The sequence below is a fragment of the Poecilia latipinna genome, unplaced genomic scaffold (assembly GCF_001443285.1).
Source record: "Poecilia latipinna isolate Pla-1442-1.1 unplaced genomic scaffold, P_latipinna-1.0 Scaffold1078, whole genome shotgun sequence".
In the NCBI taxonomy this organism is placed as follows: domain Eukaryota; kingdom Metazoa; phylum Chordata; class Actinopteri; order Cyprinodontiformes; family Poeciliidae; genus Poecilia; species Poecilia latipinna.
Window position 1 is genome coordinate 94130 of NW_015113694.1, and position 22523 is coordinate 116652.

Consider the following 22523-nt stretch of genomic DNA (forward strand, 5'->3'; position numbering starts at 1 on the left):
AAATGTCAAATTGTGCAATTATATGGTTAATGGCAACACAGCTGTTGATGACTTGTAATGGTATTAAAATATTGTAGGAGGGAAGTCGTATTAAAATACAAACTATTCTGCTTAATTGAGTCAATATTGTCCACTTAAAAATGTTGATAACATTCTAATGAAGTAACTAAAAGTTAATTACTGCAGCTCATTACAACAAAACAAGTCTTTGCTGCAAACCAAACTTAAATTAGATGACAGGTAGGCCTGTCACAATAAGCAATAAATCAATTAATCACATGATAAATTAAAACGAGCTCAATAATTTCTATTTGCATTATTTTTCGTTTTTCTCTTTTTATATCAAAAACTGGTTGACAAAAATCTATAAAAATTTGATCAACAAGGACAACTGTTTTTGCAGAGACTTCATAATTTGTTGTATTTGTTGTCTGTTTTTGTTTATTTTGGATATTTAAAATTTCTTCTAGTTCCAGTGTTAAATATTCATTAGAATTTAAAGTTTGATATTTTAGAATGGTTCTTGCATTATTATTACCATTATATTACTTGAAAATGGTCTCAAAACAATAATCTTATTGCAATAGCTTCTGGGACATTTTGTTGTTCAGTAATTTGTTTCCTGGACAGGCGAAGCTTGGGTGTGTTTTAGTAACTCCTCCTCTCTGCATTCCCTGCACATCCAATCACAACATCACCTTCTTTCAGTGAGAAATTTGCTGCATGAAATCAGGAAAACCCTTCGGAGCGTCTGTTTTAGTTTTTTTTCTCCCACCACAGTAAAACTGGCAGGTTGTTTGTCCTCACAGAAAACTTCAGCCTCTCATTTCTGAGCTGCTTTGCATTCCTTTATGTAATTCTAGATTTCCCCAAAGGATCATAAAAGTTTAATCCAAACCCAGAAACCTCGGTTACGCAGCTGTGATTAATTGGCTGAGTTAAGAGACACTTCACAAACTCTGTAGGGATTTAAATGTGTGTCTCTGCTGTGCATAAGGTGCACTTTTAACTTTTGAATTAAAATCAGATCTTAATAAAATGCAAGTGAGCTGATATCTTGGTTTCCACTCGTGCTTTTGGGCTTCCTAGCATATATGCTAAGGTAGATGGCAGAGAATAATCTGACAGTAAGGCAGCCTCTAGATTCCCGCCCCAGTGAACTGGTGTTAAGTTTCCAGTTATACTGGATTCTGTTGGGTTATAATTTCTTCTTGGCAGAGACGCGCTGCAGTCAGCGATCCTGTCAGATGTACCGAACCCAATCAGCCGAGTGAAACATGACGGCTCTGTTTCCTAAAACGGGATGGAAGGAAAATAATTTGTGATCGCTGTCCTAATTTTTACTGATGTACATGACAGATGGCAAACCTGTGACCTCTAGGTTGTGACTGCACATGCTAACAGTCTTATATTAGTCTAAAATTAAGGCCTTAAAATGTCTTAAATTCATTTTTTAAAAGTCTGTTGGCCTTAGATATGTTAGAGGACTTATATTTTGTTGTGACAGATCTGAAAAATGAAAACTGACCATTAGTTGCCTTTGAGGTTTTATTTACTTCAATCTTTTGCAACAGAAAAAGTCAACAAAAGAAGTGGATCTGTTGGCTGATGCCAGCCATGAATGTCTTTTAGTTTTTGACCCACATTGAGTCACGTAGAGGAGAAATAAAGACTTTGTCCTCAGAAAACTAATCCACACTTACGGGAAACTAGATCAAGGATTTTGTAAAGTAGCACACTTGAGAAAAACAGCCATTGTTGATTTTGTTGATAAAGGAACCCATCACTAAAATGTGTAGAAACCTTTCATTTTTCCTTCTGCACCATCTTGTTGTGTCTTGGTCTCACAGTGATTAATAGTTTAACTTTGGGGGTTTTTTTAGTTCTGTTTTATTAATATTATGTACATTTTGGCAGATAAGGTGTTTAAACAGCTGATAATTTGTGTTATTGTAGATTTTATTAAGGTTAAGACTAAATTATTTAGCATGATTGTAAATTCCCATCCGCTAGTTTCTGTTTGCTCAGCTGAATGCCTCACAGCTTGCAGAGTAAAGGACAATAACAATAATTTTAGTCATCCTGTATCTGTGTGTATGTATCCTGATTATAGATGATCTGTTCTTAATAAAATATACCTTTTTAACCCGGGTTGCCTCCTTTCCCCGGGTTGGCGGGATCAGAGCAGCGTTGCTGTGTCAAACTCTTCTCACCGGCGTCGTTTCACCTCTGATGCTGCAGAGCTTCAGCTGGTTTCCTGAGCGCAAAGACCTCAGAGCTGCGTTCATCTGCCCTGTGGCAGCTTTGGATTAGGGCTGAAACGATTAAACGTGATTAATCAATTATTAAAATCATCATCAACTAACTTAGTAATTAATTCATTGTTAACTGGAGTACATAGATTTTTAAAAATGCCATTTTCTGAAAGAACAACACACTCAGAGCTGTAATGAACCTGAAAATGTACAAAAATATTAACATTTTGCATTAAAATAAATAAATTTGTTCTACTCAAGTTTTAGCTTCACTTGGTTCAATTTTAGTTAAAAAAAGTCTCCTATGAAGCATGTGTTTCTATCAATTATTAATCAATCAAAAAGATAATCAACCGATCAGCCCTCCAGGGATTTTTCCAAATGTTGATTTTAAAGTATTTTTTAGCTGTAAATTCAATTGATCAAGCGTTCACTAAATGAAAGCCATACTATTGCATTTTAGTCAATAAAATATTTATATTCTTCTAAAAAGTAAAGATTTTTTTCTTTTTGTATTTTTCAATGTATTTCTAACATTACATAAAATAATCTTAAGTGATTTCAGTACAAAATCTGCTGAATGTGCTTCTTATTTAATCCGATTGTCAGAATAATCAGTTACTAAAATAATCGTTTTTTGCAGCGCTTCTTTGGAATCCAGTTTGTTGTTTGAGGAGAGAATCATGGCTGGTTTTATGTAATTTAGCTGTTAATTATTCAACTCACTAACTGAGTCATGCAGATTATCTGTTCCGGATTATTTCCTCTTTTCAGTTTGATTCCAAGCCTGAGAACAATTTAATGGAAGGTGTATTTAATGGAATTAATGATTAATTAATGATTATTAATTCCAGAATTAATTTAAGAGTTGATAGCTGTGAAGAGGAAGGATCTCCTGTAGCAGTCTGTGTTACAGCAGCTCTGAAAAAGCCTCTGACTGACACACAGAGCAATCCTTAGAACAAAACCAGATTTTTCTTTTTATCACCTTTTTGTCGTGAAGCAAATTTTCACTCAAAAATAATTTCTTTAATGTTCATACATAATGATTCTGTGTTTCAGTTTGTTGATTTAGCTGGAAAAATCTCAGGTGAGACAGTAAGAGGTGCAGTTCCTGCTCAGGTTTTTCTCGCACTGTAACTATAAACTTCAATGGATTAAATAATATAGTTCAAAACACTATAAGCAGTACTTACATTTAAGTACTCACTGATGCAGAGTACTGATACAAGTACTTATTAGTGCCAAAACACTCCTTACAATTAAGTTTTGAATTATTTGTTTGAAATATTCTGTAGTGTAGAATAATTTTCTAAGTGGATTGAAGATGTTTGTGAAAAACTAGTCAGAATCGCCCTGCAGTCAATTTGAAAGTTTAGTGTCTAAGTATAAAAAGAGACGGCTCGTCAGTTTTATTTCTAAATATATAATATACTCATATCACTGCTTTCTGCTGGTGTAGCAGATAAAATGCATTTACATTTTTTTTAATGTAACATGAAAAACTAGAAGGAAAAAAGCTGTAAGAGAGAAATTTTTTAAGGCATTATGTCTGTTGTATCTAACATTATTACAACACCATAGAGAGAAAGTAATAAAGTGAAGCAGTAAAGCAAACTGGCTGCAAAATATTGGAGAACCTCAGCAGCGACATGAATATTTAATCTCTGTCTTTTAGTGATCCTCTCTTCTCGTCTGTCCTCTCCTTTCACTTTTTGTCCTCTGAGATGATATATTTGCTGGTTTGCTCACACAGCCGTCTCCTCCTAAATGTAAGGAACGGAGTCTATTTTTACCCAAAGTATGCCACTGCTCCTTTCACATCCCCACCTGTTGAGCTCCTGACCCATTTTATGTCCAGCTTTCTAACACAATGAGCATCCAAACTGAAATAAAGCTGAAAATATCTCCTGAAGCAGCCGACGCAATATCTGGTCAAATAATTATGGAGGATTTTATTGTTTGAATGGAGGCGAAGCATTATTTATGGACACCTGAGTTATTGTTTTTGTCTTTTATCTCTTTCTACCAAAAACTGGATGATGAAAGTCTTCAGTCTGCTGTTTTGGTCTCAACCAGGCCTTTTTAAGGACATTTTTGTTTACAGAGACTTCATAACTCATTTCATTTGTTCTTTCTGTTATTTTCTTTATTTTTGGATGTTTAGAATGTTTTCCAGTCCCAGTGTTAAATGCTCCTTAGATTTTAATGTTTATTTATCTTTTAGAAAATGTCCTTGCATTATATTACTTGAAAATGGTCTCAAAACAACGTTATCATTTAACTTCTGGGAAAATGTATCAGAATTTATTGTGACAGGTCAAGACGCCCGCATGACAATATTTTATTTAAATTGAGAAAAAGTTTTATTTTAATGTTTTTAGAAAGTTTTTCTCCTCCTCATATTTGTAACTTTTTGATCAGCTAATTGCAGGACTGAAACCCGGCTGAATATAATTGTACTGGCTGTTCAGCGCGTGGAGCAGAGGAGCGGCGGGTTTCCTCCTCCTCCTCCTCCTCCTTAATTCGCGTCTCATGAGACACATTCTGCTTTCTTTGTCTCCCCGTCACATATTCAGACTCTGGCTTTTATCAATCCATCTGCCTCTTTCTTATTTACCCCCGCCGCCCTCCATCCTTTTCACAGCAGCAATAATAACGGAGCTGATGTCACCGTTGCCATGGCAGCGGTGTGAAAACTTGGCTGCTGGACGCGACTTGGGCCTCCCGGTTGCCAACTTTACGAGGAGAAAACAGTCGCAGCACTTACTGATCGTCTGGACGGTTTTCTGGAGGATAAATCAGGATCTCAAAGAACTAAATTAGTTTGGACTGTTTTTCTTAGAAGAAATGCTTAAACAAAAACATTTTCGTCAACTGAAATATATAAAAACATTCTGAAGTTATAAATATATATGGTTTTGTGTTTATGAATCTATTTATTCGCCTTTCCAACTGATGCGAAGTAGATTTAAGTTTGTTTTTACATAAGCAACTTGGTTGTCGGCAAATTACGGCACTATGTTAGTGCCCAAAATGGTGGCAGCAAAAGTTGTGATAAAACATCAGAATCAGTTGGTTGTTCAACAATAACTGATTTTGAAGATGGGATCTCATGTATGCAATACTTTTTGAATTCTGCATCTAAAAATTAACCACTGTATGAAAAACTAAAACTTCTAATAAAAACTCAACTAAAACTAGTTTAACTAATAAAATCTAACAAGCACACTCTAAAAACTAATTCAGACTGACTGAATTAGACAAACAAAAAGCCACAATGAAATAAAAGTGAACTATAATGAAAAACCAGAACTATAATAATTGTGGTCTGGACTGGAAATAATGAGTTATCAGGTCCTTTGGGTACAAAACAAGCCCAAATCATCACACCTCCACCACCGTGCCTAACAGTTGTATGACATGTTTTTCCTGAAAGCCTTAAATGTGTGAATCTATTTGTCCAGTTGCACATATTAGCATGTCTAATGTGTCTCCTCTGCAGGCGGAGACGCCGTGTTGTTGAATCTCTGCCCTCGTCTCCGGCTCCACCTCGACCCCGTCTCCGTCTCTGTGATGCTGGGCTGTGGGTGAGGCTGAGCCCGCAACCAGACTGAAGCTGGGGAAGCTAAAGGTGGTGCGGCGGCAGCTGCTGCAAAGGTACAGAACCTCACGGCTAAAGAGATGCTGAACGTTGTGTGTTTCTGTGATATTTACCAGCATCATTTAGCTTGAGAATGTTTAAGCTAATTTCATTCAGTTAGATTAGATTGTAAGGGGCGTTATTATTGGGGCCTGCCATGCAATGGCGGACCAATGCATTGCATGGCAGGCCCCAATTGTTCTACACCCAATAGAATGTCTGGATGTTATTTAATTTTTTTCCATCACCGTTAATGCGGCCCAAACCGATGCGTGCATCCCCACAAAAGGGGTATCAAAATGTTCAGCTTGATCCCGAGAAGAGAGCTATTACTTTTAGTGGGATTCTGAGTTAAAATGATGACATAAATTGAGAAAAACGAGAAAAATCGAGGCTGAGAGTCTCACAGAATCACACAGATTATTTAACCAGACTGATGTTTTCAAGCCTTTGTTTCTGTTAATTATCATGAAGTTTTGCTTAACAGCTAAAGATAAGAATAAAATATTACATCAGACCAATTAAAATAAACATTTTTATGCAGATATATGTTTCAGTTTGCTGAAAAGTATGTTTAATATCCAAATAAAAGTTGTTTTCAAAAGTTTAATCTCACATACGTTTTCTAATTTATAGAATCTGATTGTAGATCTGCCAGAGGCTTGAATAATTTTGTATCAGTACATTTTATGTGAAGTTCACACATCCCGTCGTTGGATAACATTAGAAAATGTTTTGATGAAGAACATTTCGTCCTCCACAGCGTCTCACCAGAGGAATGAGTCACGCTGCGTCTCCCTGCACCAACATAATCTCATTATATTTTCTAACTTGTTTGAAAAAAACTTTCAGTTCTCTAATGAAACGTTACGTTTTGTCATAATGAAACACTTCTGGCTGTTTGTAGCTTATAAATAGATTACTGCAGTCGTAAAGCTGAGCTGAATGTTTTCAGGTTAGTTTCTAAATCCATTTTTATCCACATTCATCTAAATAATTTAGTTTTAAGGCTTTAGTTTCCCTCAGCCATATTCATAAATTAGGTTTTATTTGCTTGCAGTGATTCTGGAAGTTTTGGAGCAGAAACTAAATATTGGATAAATATTAAACACGGTGGCTTCTGTTGCTTTTTCACCATTTTACCAAAAAGTTCACATCTTGTGGAAAGTTTCTTTACTTTTTTTAACGTTTTCCAACCTTAATCTGGTAAGAAAATAAAAACATAGCGCACTTTTCATGTCCTGAAATAAAATACTAATTAAAACTGCAGGAATTTCTAGTTACTCTGTTATTGTACAAACGCTAAAATCTATGTTAATGTACATTTTGTGAAGAAGGAAGTTGCCCTCAATGTCTTCTGCAAAAACACAAAATCTCAGCAAGTATCTCTGTCTGGTTTCTACTGCAAATATCTTAGTTTTGTCTAAGACAAGATTTTTTTCTCATGTCATATACGTGAAATAATCTGCCAAAGGAACAAGTATTTTTTCATCGATAGTTAAAACAAGTTGCTGTATCTTGCTGAAAAGTTACTTATAAGTTAGTTTTGTCTCATTTCAAGTGTTTTAAGATATTTGCACTAGAAATTAGACTAAAATTACTTGGTACGATGTTGTGTTTTTGCAGCATTTTTTATCTTGTTTCCTTCAGTGACTCTTGGTTCAGCGCCCCCGCAGGCAAGGAGGGGAACAGATTTGTTAATTAGTCTAGTTTGAAACAGTGCAGTGTGAAAGTGAACCACACCAGCTGAAAAACTTAACAAATGTTGCAGCTTTGGTGCGAAAACACCTTTAGCCATAGTTTCCTAAAAACTATCCATCTTTTTCACTTTTTATCCTAACAACAAATCTATCCAAATAAGCCACGTCTAATTTCAACCATAAATTCCTGAAATAAAGTTGTAATATTTTTCTCCCTAAAAGCCCTCAGCATGTTTGGATGTCATCTGTGCTCATCTGTGTCCGTTTGTCTCCTGTTTGTTTCTGTCAAAACGTTGATTTCTGGCTGGTTTCTGGTTACACCAGGTATGAACACCAGCCGTTTGTGTCCTGCCTGGCTGGACTCTATGGCTGCCAGTGGAGGAGATACCAAAGAGCACGGGCGCAGCCCGGAGAGTGCTGCTGCAGCAAGGTGAGCGTCCTCACACAGCGCCGGATAAAAACAGTCTGGCTGGCCTGCTGATGGAGCACCGAGTATCGATTCCCCGGCTGGTTTCCCTCAGTCCAGCCTGCTGAGTTGGTCGCAGCTTTTTCTATGAAGAGATTATCAGCACTTTGTCAGCTGTTATCAAACCTGCTGTTTCTATGTGCATAATGCAATCTGCTGTGTCCGCCTGAGTCTCTCCAGCTGCGTTTCCATCACAAATGTGCACAAAACTTTGTCGAAAAAACACAATTTCTCAAGAAACGCAATTAAAATCACACGTGAATACGTTTGCTCACGTGATAATTCATTAAAATCATTCAGCCTCTAAGCACTTCCTGTCATCTTCTCTGTCATTTCCACCAGTAGTAACATCTGGATGCTAATCACATGATTCATATGATACGAAAACACAGTTTCCATTGCAGTTTTGTGAAATACACTAATTTAGATACAGCCGAAAAAACCTACCAAATACTAAATCCATAAACCTTATTTATAAACTGTGTTTATTTGAAATTGCAGTGTTTCCATTAAGCAAATTTATTTTTGTAATTCCAATTTGTGCAACTTTATGGTCAATGGAAACACAGTGAGTTACATTTGTTCTACATTAGAATATTATCAGAACCAAACATGAGTTTCCACCTCAAACTAACAGCAGTGAAAGTTATGAATGAGTTAATCTAAAGTTGATTTAATATTAACATTTAAATTTTAACCTAAAGATAAGTTTAAATGTGTAAACTGTGTGTAATGTACATATTTGGGATTAAAAACACAGACATGCCTCTGTTTCAGGTGGAGTGTGGCAGCTTCGGGCTCCTGATCCTCACCTTCTTCCTGAGTTTTGTTTTCCTTTATTTCTGGAGCGAAGCTCAGAACGACTACAATGACTTTGACTGGTGGGTCTCACAGAACAGCAATTACCAAACTCTTTATCATCAAAATGCATCAGGATTTCCCATAGACTCTAAACTAAATTTACCACATGGTTTAATATATAACAAGACATTTTTCCCATGTTGTAAGTGAAATAATCTACCAGTGGTACTGATAACTTTTCATCAATAATAATGAATTATTGGCTTAAAACAAACTCCTACTAACTAATATTTGCATTAAAAAAACATAACATCAGCCTCTATATTTGAAAATCAAGATTTTAGCAAAATGTTTCTTTTATTTCAGAAAGTGAAAATCCAAATTTTTTTAATATTGCACTGGAAAAAGTATTTTTGTTTTAGTTTCTAGTGCATATATATCATCAGACTTGAGACAAAACTAGCTAACAAGTAACTCATGATCAAGAAACAGCAGCTTGTTTTGAGTAAATAATCCTGAATATTCATGGAAAAGTTCTGGTTCCACGGGCAGATTTTGTTATGTAGAACATGGGAAAATGTTCTTGTTAAAAGTGAAATAATCTTTCAGTGGAACTTTTAAAATCAATATTAAGAAACTGTTAACATAAAACAAGCTGATGAAATAATGAGCTAAACCTGTGATTAGCACACTGGAACTAAGATGAAACTAAGAAAATTTGCACTAGAAACTTGACCAGAAATACTTGGTGATATTTTGTGTTTTTGCAGTGGAATATAAACATTTTCTGAGATGTTTCCCACTTTCTGAAATGAGTGAAAAAAATATAAAAATTTCTACAATATTCTCATTTTTGAGCTGTACTTTTCATTCGGTTTGGAAACATCCGTATCTTCCTCTTGTGCAGTTTCATATTATTATTATTATTATTATTATAAATCTGAATGTCCTGATGATTCTCTGGTTAGTTTATTTGCCTTCTTGTTGTTTTTTTAATCTCCAGGTTTAATTTTGGGAATCTCGGCTTCTGGTTCCCCTGGTCTCTGGTGCTGCTGGCCATCGCGGCGGCTCTCTTCACGTACATCGCCCTGCTACTGGTACGCACTCTGATAAAACCAACATTTCTGCTTCCAGTCCCCTAACGGTGTTTTTACATGTTGCCCAGGTGTTGGCGGTGTGTCTGCTGTCTGAAGGTCAAAGGTTATACCTCCACTGGAGCCACAAGGTGAACACTGAGACACAACCTGTCGCTGCTCTGCGGCTCCTCACAGAAAAACCCGAGGTGCTGATGTGTTTTCTGTCCTGTGTGTGACGTCAGACCGGCATCATGGTGGCGCTGGTGTTCTCCGTCACGGCCACTGGGATCCTGTCTGACCTCTGGAGCAAAGAGTGGAAAACTCTCCAGCTGTCCCTGCAGGTTGGCAACGCCTCACGCCACAAAACGACAGAAAACCGGAGCAGAATCGTTTCTGCGGCTCTGGTCTTGAATTTCAGTCAAAGTTTGGAAATACTTAATATTCAAAACGCAATCTAACGTTTGGTTAAAAGTCTAAAGTTGGAAAATGATATTCACAGTTGAAAACAGATTTTCATAGTTTTTTTTTCTCCCTGAAGTTAAATAAAACTAAACTTTTCCTGTTTTGGGTCAGTTAGAATCACCAAAATTATTTCTATTTGCTAAATGCCAGAAAACTGAGAGAGAATGTTTTTTTTTTTTACTCTCTTTGTATATCATAGTTTAGCATTTTATTAAATTAGGAAGGTAATTTACCTTAACAGGATGTTATAAGTATTTATTATTCCTAATGACTCAGTGACTTATTGGTCTGTTTAATAGAAATAAAGGTTGTTTTATATTAACTTTCAGCTTTGATTCACTTCTTAGATTAAATGTTCACAATCACAAAAACATTAGTAATATAACAGTAATAAATGATATCATATAATAGTGAATCTTTTTTAGTTAATTTCTGTTGTTTAGTTTTGTTTTTGACTCCAAAGTGGTGCTGGAGAAGTATGGGAACTTACCTTGAGAAAGCTGAAAGTGTTTGAATCTCACTGTATGAGTCTTTGCTCATCATTCATGAGGTTCGTCACGTTTTGGTGGTTTTATTTTTTTTATTTTTCAGGTGACGGCTCCTTTCCTCCATGTGGCTGCCGTCTCGCTCATGGCGGTTCTCTCCTGGCCGACGGCGTTGCACTTTTTTCGTATGAACAAGAAAGGTAAACAAACCGATTGAAATCACTTTCCCTTTAATTTCTCAGTAATTAAAGGGATACATCATGTAAAATCTGTTTACTCAGCCAAAACAGTGCAGGTTTGGGAGTGGCCTACACTGCAAAAACACAACATTTTACAGAGTTTTGTCTAGTTTCTGGTGCAAATATCTTATTACACTTAAATTAAGACAAAACTAAGTTATGAGTAACTTTTCAGCAAGACATAGGAACTTGTTTTAATTCTTAAATATGGATTAAAAAGTTCTAATTTCCTGTGGGAAAAATGTCACGTTATAAGTCAAATAATCTACCAGAGGAACCAGAACTTTTTATCAATCAATAACCATTTACTTAAAACGAGCTCCTGCATCTTGCTGAAAAGTTACCTGTAAGTTAGTTTTATCTTATTTCAAGTGTACTGAGATATTTTCACAAGAAATAAGATTAACAAAGGGACAAAATCTACTTTTTTAAAGCATTAAATATATGTTTTGTGTACTTTGAGTCTGTTCAAAAAATGTTGACCGATTATCTAAAGCACACAGGCGAGTCCAGCTCTGAGTGGTTCAAAAGAACAAAGTGAAGGTTTAGGAGCAAAAACATAAAATATTATCAAGTATTTTTGTCTAGTTTCTGTTGCAGATGTCTAATTATACGTATTATTATTATTATTACACTTAAAATATCAGAAAACCAACTTACTGAACTAAAGAGACCGGGCAGAAACGAGCTCCAAAGGAGAGTTTCGGGCTAAAGAACCACAGAGATAACTTTTTGCTTTATTATATTTCTATAAGATATGAAGATTTTTATAATGAGATATTTCCTCGACTGGACGGTGATTTTCTCGTTGGATCATCTCGCCTCCTTCCTTCTTTATGGCTTCAGTGTCTTTCTGTCCTGCATGATGTCAGAGTCTGAGTGGCTCTGACCCTCCAGGTCTCTGCTTTTCTCATCTCGTCTCCATGGGGATGGCCCCTTGTTGCCATGGTGACTCAGCAGATCCAAGGATGCTGAGTCACATCAGGGGTTCTCCTGTAAGAAAAGCATCAGAGTAACGTTACAGCTGGAGATGATGAGGCTCATGTTGGTCGGCTGATGGGTTTCTAAGTAAATCAGGAATTCGGTAGAAATGTCCTTTATTGTCCCACCCTGGGGAAATTTCTGTTCACAAAATCTCACCAAGTATTTCTGATTTAATATTCTAATAAAAATATGTTATTATACCTGAAATAAGACCAAACTAACTTCAAGTAACATTAAGCTCCTATAAAACTAATTTTTGCATTAATAAAATAAATCAGCCTCTATATTTGCAAACCTGTAAGAGACGCGAAAACGAAAACTTCAGCTGTGATTTCAGTTAAATTTGGTTCTACAGGAGGACCGAGAACAAACTCACGCCGCACGTTTAAGATGGTTTTTTTAACTCTAATGAAAGTTGAAACTCAAACAGCTGTCGGCCATGTTGTGTCCCATCAGCTGGAGGCTGAAATGAGTTTGTGTGACTCATTTTACTCTTTATGTATATTTTGGTTTGTTTACATGTTTCCTAGATGCACAGAAAGCAGCGTCTCTTTCCTGTTTCTCAGTCCGTCAGGTCGTGGTTCTGGCTCTCTACCTGTCCGTGTTGTTCTCGCTCTACCTGGTTCCCCTCGGCATGTACTCGCCCTGCATCAAGGAGGCGGGAACTCTGGGACCAGCGCCCGCTCTCATTGGTCACAGAGGAGCTCCAATGGTAAGACAGGCCTTCAATAAGGAACTGTTAAGGAGAATCACTGTAACGTCGTGTTGCAATGTTTTCTACTGCACCGTACATCTGCTCAGTGTTGGGTTTAAATATGAGTCCTGATTCATTTCTGGGTCTATTGAGGTAAATATTTGTGTTAAATGTTGAGTTTAGACTAAAATGGGAAGTTTCAGAAAAATGCTAAATGGATCTTTCTCTCCACATTTAAGTTTAGTCAATTATCTACAGTAACTGAGGTAAAAAAAAAGAAAAAACGGGGAGGAATCTGGAAAACACGATGCAATAAAAAAAACTAATGCAACAGAAAATACTGAAATTAAAGACAATTGAAGCAGAAACCTACAAAAAACAAAACAAATGCTGAAATCACAGGAAATGGAAGCAAAAAATGAAGCAAATACCAAAAACTGTGAGTATCAAACGCTGCAAAGTTGCTCCACAAAACACAAGTCCTCCAGACCACCAGGGGGAGTCTGCAGTAGGTTTCATTACCGATTTAAATGCGCTACTGTTCTACACAAAGTTTAACATCGTTTGTTTATTCCTCCAACTTTCTGCTGGATGTCCCGTTAAATCATGACGTCCCGTCTTTACTGAGGAATTCAGTGATCGACTCCCCCTGGTGGTCCGGAGGACTTCTGACCACAGAGCGAGTTTTCATCGGTTCCATTTTGCTTCTATTTCTGCTGATTGCAGGACCTTTTGTTTGTTTTCTGTTGCTTTTGTTTTTTGTGTTTGCATCATTCATGTTTTGCTGTGAAAATTTACTAAGCATTAATTTTTGAGAGGAAAATTGTTGAAGAAGATTTTAGGTTATAATATTTCTTAAGAAAACTCTTTTGGCTCGATCTCCTTCGATCCCAGGTTCTCCCGGCGGGCCGCGTGTAGCCACACAAAAACAACAGTGAGTGCAGACGTCACAGAATTACAGTTTAATCCGATAGAAGACGACGCATAAAACTACAACAGAAACTGCAGAACAACAGAGACGTACATTTATTTAGCAGTTTACATGGAAAGAATAAAAGGAAAGAAAGAAAGCAAAGACGTCTAAAGACGTCTGGAGAATTAAGAGAGCAAATCTAATTTGTTACTTCTGTGTAGAAAGTTTTATAGTGAAGGCGTATTCTTATCTTTAATTTATTCAATAAGGCGTATCTTTGCTCATCCAACCAGGAGCTATCTCTGACCCTCTCTCTAAAGCCAGGAACTCCTGCTGTTTTACGGCTTTTCACAGATGAGTGTGAAAAACTAGAACTTCTACTTATTGTTTTCCCACACAGACAAAAGGCAGTTCAAACGATCCTAGCAAACCATCTGCTGTAACTACAGGTAACATAAGGTCAATAGGCCAGAATAAGTTACTGATTTTATAACTATAATTAGGCTATTTCAATCAAGACATGTTAAGTTTTAAAACTAGCATACTTTAAATTTATTTTCTTAACAAGGTCCATCTGACATCTTCCTGAAACTTCCCAGTGAAGTTCAAACCTGGGTAGTCGGTTCTGTTCCTTCTTTCTGGACCAAACTCTGCTTCAGGAATATTAGAAAAATGCTTTATTTCTGTCCTGCTGCAGATATTTTCTGTAACATATGAATAATTTTCTGCAAAGCAGACATTTCAAATTTAGGACAATGCAACTTATATATATATATATATATATATAATATATAAAAACATATTTTTTCCTTCAGATGTGGAAATCATAAGTGACTGGATGTTGTTGCTGATTTTGTATTTTGTTTGAAGCTGGCTCCAGAGAATACCTTGATGTCCTTTGAAAAGGCCGTCGAATCAGGAGAAGGCCTGGAGACGGACGTCACAATAAGGTTTGATTTCACGTTTATCATGCAAACCTGCTGGAGTTTCCTTCAGGTTTGTTGTTTATTCTTTACACGTTTCATCTCTGTCATTTAAATCTAATTTAAAACACTTTTTCACCAGAGATGTTTCAATGGCATCATTTACTTTGTTGGGTTTTTTGTTTCTTTTAATTTTTGCTTTAATTGTCTTGCTAGATTGTTTTTACCATGTTTTGTTTTCCACTGATCCGTATTCCTGATTGTTTTTAAATATAATTCATGATAACAAACTTTCCTGGATGATAAATTGTTCCAGTAATCATTTTAATACATTTTCATGATTATGGTATAATAATGGAAAGACTAATAAACTTTAATTTTGTGCAGAACAAAACTCTGGAACTGGACAATATTTTAAATATCCAGAATAAAACCAAAATCAATTTACACACAATAAAAACGGATTATGTAAATATTAATCACCAGAATGGAAATTATTGAGCTCATGTTAATTTATCAAGTGATTGATTAGTTCCTAATTGGGTCAGGCATTGAGCAGATAAACAAAGTTAGTTGGATTTTATTTATCCATCTAAACGCCCCAATAAGGAGGAAAATGTGAGGATTACAGATTCTCCCCTACTGGTCAGAAAATGCTGCAAATAAAACATCAGACAAAATGCTGCAACCTCAGGAAATAGAAGCAAAATGGAAAATGCTGAAAATAGCAATAGTTATTTTTTTTAGGGATACTCAGCCATGCTAATCCAGTTAGCCTTTAGCTCTGCATGCTGATTGGCCGCCTGGTGTGACTGAGTTGGTTTAGTCTAATAAAACTAACAAACCGTTTGGTGTTACCTCATAGTTTCTTTGTTTTGCTTCTCCAGCTTTTTTTTTAAAAGTTTTGTTGGCTCCAGTGGCCTTTATTTGAAAGTAGTTTGACAGGAAAGAGGGTAATGAGAGAGGGGGAAGCCATGCGGCAAATGTCACCAGGCCGGGAATCGAACCTGCGACCACCAGCATGAGGACTAAGGCCTCTCTATACATGGGTTGTGCTTTGCCCCTGCGCCTCCACAGCACCCCTTCTCCAGCTTTAATGTTTCCCTGTGGAACCTCGATCACACGCCGTGTTTTTGTTTGCAGTTATGACGGCGTTCCCTTCCTGATGCACGACTCCACGCTGAGGAGGACCACCAACGTCGCCGAGGTTTTCCCCAATCGGACGCACCTGGACGCCGCCATGTTCACCTGGGCCGAGATACAGCAGCTGAACGCCGGCAGCTGGTTCCTGCTGGTGAGCGTCGGCGTTTCCACACATCAAGTTTTTAAATCAGGGCTGCTTTAACGTCTGAACATCACTAACTAATGATTCCTTAAAGAGCAATTTGAAATTTTTTAAATTTTAAATTTTAAAGAGTCCCAATTTAAAAATGACCTAATAAGGTCTTATGGACCAAAAAAGAATAATTTCAAAAATGATTAATTTTAAACACATTTTTGTATCTTTTGAAACACATAAAAAAATTATATGTGGAGTTTTATACTCATTTACTCTGAAAGCATAAAAATGAGTTTATATGGTTTTATTTAGTTAAATTCCTAGTTTTAAATCTACATTTATGTACTTTTTAAAAAGTTATTTGAATTTGTGATATAAACTCTGAAAAGTGTGGCTTGCATTTGTTTTTGTCTACCCTTACATTCCACTCAGTCCCCAGTCTTTTTTTCTACTGGTCCAGTAAACGGTAAAAAAGCATGATGCTGCCACCACCAGGTTTCTTATGCCATAAAATCTCTTTCATTATTTTATGTAAGGTTGTTTGTCTACCTGAATATGTTTTTAGTGTGTTGCTGCATCCTAGAACGTTTTTTAAAATTATGTTTTAATCTTTTCATCTGTTTGATAACTGAATAAAGTTTTGTGTGAAATCAAGAACCTTTAAATATTTTAGAAGCTAACATGTAGCACACGTCTCACACACACCTGTGAAAGCTGATTTAATTTCTTAGAAGAAAAGTACGACTTTAACTATGCTTTTAATTTGAAATCTTCTTCCATTTTTTGACCCGTCTTTCTGTCCCGTAGAGGGATCCGTTTGGAACCGCATCGAGCCTTTCTGAGACGGATCGCTCTCAGGCCCAGAACCAGTCTGTTCCCTCCTTGGCCCAGTTCCTGGAGGTGGCAGCTGCCAGAGGCAAACTGGTGCTGTTTGACCTGCGCAGGCCACCGTATGGACATCCCTACAGACCCTCCTACATCAACACAACTCTGCAGGTCGTCCAGGCCCACATCAACTCCTCACAGGTAGGCTGCACTGCAAAAACACAAAGAGCAATTTATCTAGTTTATAGTGCAAACATCTGAGTTCACTTAAAAACAGACACAACTAAGTTAAAAATAAATATTCAGCAAAATATAAGAGCTATTGATGAAAAACTGCCAGCTCTACTGGCAGATTATTCTACTTATAATGTTTCCCTTGTCATTAGTGAAATAATCTGCCAGTAGAGCAAGTAGTTTTTTAATCAATATTAATGAATTATTGACTTAAAATAAACTCCTATATGTTGTGGAGAACTTAGCTTTGTCCTATTTCAAGTCTACTAAGATATTTCTACAAAGGAGTAAAATAAATTTAAATTATGAGATTAAAGTCGTAGTATTGTGAGAATAAATTCAAAATATTACCAGAATAAAATCAAACGAGAATAAAATTCAACTACCAGAATAAAGTTGAAATATTGCGACTTCATTCTGATAATTTTGTTATTTTTTGTTAGTATGGCTCTTATGCTCCGTCGTATATCAGCTTTAGAAACTGGTGCTGTTTCACACCATGCCTGTATAAATGGGTCCCAGTGTGAGTTGCCTACTGGTTCCACTGGCTGTGCAGGTGCTGTGGCTGCCGTCTGAGGACCGGGCTCTGGTCTCCGGTCTGGACCCGGCGCTGCAGCAGACCTCCGGGCTGAAGGCTTCCATCCAGGAGCTGACGGACGACGGCATCAGCTGGCTGAACCTGCACTACAGCACCATGTCGCAGCAGCAGATCTGGTACCGGCCCACTGCAGAACCACAGCACACCACGGCTCCCAGTCGCTTCAGATTGAACCACTAAATGGTTTTAAATACACATACAATAACAAATGCAGCATTTTAACCATTTTTCACACTTTTTCTTCCAATATTTGCAATGAATTTCTACAAAAAATGACACTAAAAGTACCAGAAACGTGTTTTTAGATCCGTTTTCTTTGTCAATCATTATTAGATAAAAATTTGAAATAAAACCCATCCTCTCTTTTGTTTCTTTTCAAATTCTAAAATTAGAATCAATAGAATTACGTGAATAAAGTCACATTATGAGAACAATCTATACGACAATAAAGTAAAATATTTTAATATGATTATATTTTTATACAACTTTATTCTTTATTATGACTCATTACCTCGACTTTATTTTAATAAAATTAAATTGTAGTAAATTTCCGCCAATTTTTTTTAATCAATTTCAGAAATTATCAGAAATTAATTTCAAAATTGTTAGAAAACAAATTTCTGAGTTTCAAAAGTAAAAATTTTCTAGAAAATCTCAGAAATTTCCCTTTTTTTTTCTAGAAAATTTCTGAGATTATTCTCAACATTTTTTTCTGAGTTTTTTGACAAATTTATTTACAACAGCCATCATAATCAGCATCAACACTGAAATTGCTGAACAACTCGCATCCATCTACTTGTAAAAACCGTAAACATTTAATTCAGGCCGTCTGGTTCTGCTTTCGGTAATCTGCTGGCTGAACCCGGCCGAGCTGAGAGGGAACAGGATGAAAAGTTCAACAAGCTCAAATTATTTCCTGAAGAGCCTGAAGAGCAGCAGAGAAACGATGAAACCTGCAGGAAGCAGGCGGGCGGCGACTGGAGAACAACAATCTGACAAGAAGAAAAATAATGGAGAGACTGATGAAGGTTTGAACATAATTTAATCTGAGAGGAGAGTTTCCTCCTGACTCATCCTGAGTGAACCTTCAGCTTTGACTCACTCTGTGAATCATAGACTTTTATAAAAATGCTAATTTATTCTTTAAAAGCTCATTTTTATTTAGTAGATGAATTTGGAAGCCATAAAAAAGCTTTATTACTCAGAAACTTGTATTTTTTAATAATTTACTGTATTAAAATGTAGCTTTAAAAATATTAAATAAGTTTATTTAAAACTTTAAATCTAACCAAAAATAACTGCATAATCTCAAGTTTCCATTAAACAAGAAACATAAAAAATCATGTGAAAAGTTTGATCATGCAATAAGTTTTATAATAACGTTAATTTAATCTGTAAAAGATGAACCCAAAGATGGTTGGATTGAGACTTTCTGAAGTTTAGAAACCAGCAGCTCCAGTTTGATAACCTGGATGAACCTCTCTCTCTCCCTCTCTCTCTCCCTCTCTCTCTCCCTCTTTCTCTCCCTCCCCCTCCTCTCCAGTAAGTACCAGTCGGTCAACATCAGCACCAACCTGTACGTCATCAGCCAGCCGTGGCTCTACACGCTGGCCTGGTGCGCCGGAGCGCAGTCCGTCACCACCAACTCCATCCACATCCTGTCCAGCATCAACAAGCCGCTCTTCCTCATGGTCAGCCTCACTCTCTGACTTAAGGCGCCTTTTTAAGGTGGAACTCACCTTTTGTGTTCCAGCAGGTTTAAAGCAGAGGCATCTCCATAACAGATCGATTTGTTTTAGTAAACTAAGCGCATATAAGGCGCATTAACCCATATATTAGTATTATTGTTACACAGTGATGCTCTGATGGTCCAGTTAATGGTTCTGGTTCTGGTAACGATCTCTTCCGGCGGTGTGGGAGTTTTAAAATCAGGTCTTTAAATGTCTGAACTTCCTGCTGCTTCCTGCTCATCCTGTGGTTCTGATCAGTCCAAGCTGTCCGTTTCATAATGTTGCTGTTGGTTCTGACCCGTGGCGTACATAAACCCGGTCCGTTCTCTCTCCAGACTCCAGAGGAATACTCCCTGATGTGGATCCTGACCGACTTGGTCTCTGCCTTCCTCATCTTCGCCATTTTCACGTTCCACTGGTGAGAAACACAAACATCCTGCTGGTTCTGATCATCCCGGCTGCTGGTCGGTCGGGTTTAATGAAGGAAACTAAAGAGACGGAACGGGTCAGGATCGGGTCGCCGGCACCAGGATTTCTAACTTTATGAATGTTTTACCTCTTAGTAAAAGAGGCTCAATTAAAAAGTCACCTGAAGGTTTTCAGAGCAGAAACTTTATGAACTCAGGTTTGGGGATCAGAAACTTAAATTTCTAGTTTCCCTCCTGTTGGAACAACGAGACGGATGTTTGGTAATCCTCTTTAATCTGTAATTTTGCTGGATTATTAAGGGTAAAAATATTCCAGACTTTGACTCTTGACTGATTATTTAGATTTTTGTCCTGGTTTCCTGTCTCCTTTCCTTCTGACTTCCTTCATTGTGTCCTTTCTCATTTCCTTGTATCCCGTCTCCTTTCCTTGTGTCCTGCTTTTCTTTCTCTTCCTTTACTTGTCTTATTTTGCTTCCTTTTGTCCTTCCTTGTCCTCTAATCCATCCTTCCTTGTCATCTTTTCTTGTGTCCTTCCTCCCTCTGTTGTCCTTCCAGTCCTTGTTTCCTTTTTTTCCTTCCTTGTGTCCTGCTTTCCTTTCTCTTCCTTTACTTGTCTTCCTCCTCCCTTCTGTGTGTCCTATCTTTCTTCCTTGTGCCTTTCCTTCCTCGTCCAGTCTGCAGATGAAAGCGGTTCTGTTCTGGTTCTGATCTGGTTCTGTTCTGTGTCTCAGGTGGAGAGAGCGCGGTTTGCCCTTCGTGTCCGGCAGCCGGCAGACCAACGACAACGGACCGTACAGCAAGTTCAGAACCGGTAGGAGAGAAAAGTTCTTCCTGCTCTGGTTCTGTTGCTGCTTTCACCAAAAAATGAACTTAAAAATAAAATGTTTATGGGTCACGTGGAGCTGGACAATAAATCAATAATATATATCATGATAGACACGTGATCAATATTATTAGGTAATACAGCTGATAAATAATTTCACTGAACTTCAATCCAGAACCGCACAGCATCCAGGGAGATGCAGATCTGTTTCAAACCTGTTTTAATGTTACCAACAGCATGAGTTCTGGACTGGTTACCAGTTTCACACTGATTGCAGGTCCAGTTCGTTTCTGGTTCCCTCATAAATCTGTTTCATCCACATCGGCGCCGGAGGACAAAGTCGCTTCTCTGACTGGATGCTGGAAAATAATGTTGCTGCGTTCAAGTTGTGCTAAAAGGAGTTAGCCTGTTAGCAAAGCTACTCAAGCCTAAAGTAGCATCTCAATGCTAACACATAGCAGAAACCACAGATGCTAATGCTAACATTAGCATCCACAGTCCACTTTTCTAAAGAGGTTTTATGGATGATCAGATTCCTGAAACTCTTTCATCAATCTGATTTTTTAAGGGCCTAAATAACAGATTAAACAATAAATATATTTGTTGTTGAGTTAATATGTATTTATTCAATAATTTAAGTGTTTTTGAATTGAAAATGTTGCTTATTTTGTTGCTCATATGGTTTTCGATTAATAAATTTCAGACTTGGTGATTAACTTCTATTAAAACCTTTCCAGCACCAGAGTAAACGCAGTGATGTTTGGTGTTTTCATCGGCTGATGTTTGCACGCTGTGTGTCGTCTGTCAGACTCCTCAGAGGTCATCTGTGTCGGCTGGAGCCCTCTGCACTCTGACCCCCCCGCTGCAGCTCATATCTCCCTCCCCCTGACCTTCAACCCATGACCCCTGCATGCCATGTCATCCATTCACTGTATGACCACGTTTCCTGCCTCTCTATGTGATCATGTTATAGATCTATGTCCACACACACACACACACACATCTATTTCCTTTTATTTTAATTTGGTTAAATGAAAACTGCAGAATGAGAGATTTCAGTTTATCTGAATAATCGATCAGTAGAATAATCTCTACTCTGCTTTAATCTAATCTAATCTGTCTGTTTGCAGAGCTGAGCGACGTTTGGTCCATCTCCAGTGTAAACGTGCGGCCCGACCTGCGGAGCTCTCCCAGTTCTCCCAGTAGCCCCCACCTGCCCACCATTACAGAGGAGTGACTGGAGGCTTTACAAAAGCCACATCTCCAATCATGAACCAAACAGAAAATTATGGAGTTAAAAAAATAAAGAGAGAAGAAGCAGAAAGATGTTTCCTCCACTCACCGACTGAACTGGTGATCCAAACCAGACTGGTTCCATCTGACCCAGTCCATCCAACATGGCGCCATGAAGGAGGGAATCGTCTTCATCACTTCTGGTCAGGAAAAGACTGAAAACATCCGGCTGTAGTGAAATCTGTAGATACGGAGAATACTATTAATATGAACAAGCTTCATCTTTTACTGTCAGGATGCATTAAAACTTATTATGACTTTAATTATGTATGAAAAAGATCCAGAGCTTCAGACGTCATTTTGAGCTTTAGGTGAAAATAATCTCCATAAATGTAACATCAGGATCTGCCGGAAGTGAATTTCATACAAATGTTTATTGCTAAATGTTTCCTGGAATCAAAAATTCATCTTCTCTACATTCCTTTTTATGGATATTTAGAAACCTGATCAGTGATCAGATAGACTCCAATATTTGAACAGAAAATTGATTCACTGCAAAAACTAAAAATGACAAAAATGGCACCGAGCATCTTGGTCTGGTTTCTAGTTTAAATATCTTCAAACGTTTGAAATAAAGCAAAACTTAAATAAGTGTTCATCAAGATATAGGAGCTTGTTTTAAATCAATCATTTCTGAATATCGATAAAAAAACAAAAAAACACCACCAGTCC

At 37.2% G+C, this 22523-nt stretch overlaps 1 protein-coding gene across 1 annotated transcript; it reads left to right on the forward strand.

The window, feature by feature from the left end:
• Positions 1 to 5832: 5832 nt before the first annotated feature.
• Positions 5833 to 21865, forward strand: LOC106959423 (glycerophosphodiester phosphodiesterase domain-containing protein 5-like; the record flags this gene model as incomplete). Its single annotated transcript, XM_015051986.1, has 16 exons — positions 5833 to 5915; positions 7923 to 8028; positions 8842 to 8945; positions 9869 to 9962; positions 10031 to 10090; positions 10184 to 10282; positions 10995 to 11088; positions 12678 to 12823; positions 14589 to 14668; positions 15785 to 15935; positions 16728 to 16946; positions 17536 to 17693; positions 19121 to 19268; positions 19643 to 19725; positions 20467 to 20546; positions 21689 to 21865. Coding segments are annotated over 16 exons (1812 nt in total), but the record flags the coding sequence as incomplete, so codon positions are not given.
• Positions 21866 to 22523: the final 658 nt, after the last annotated feature.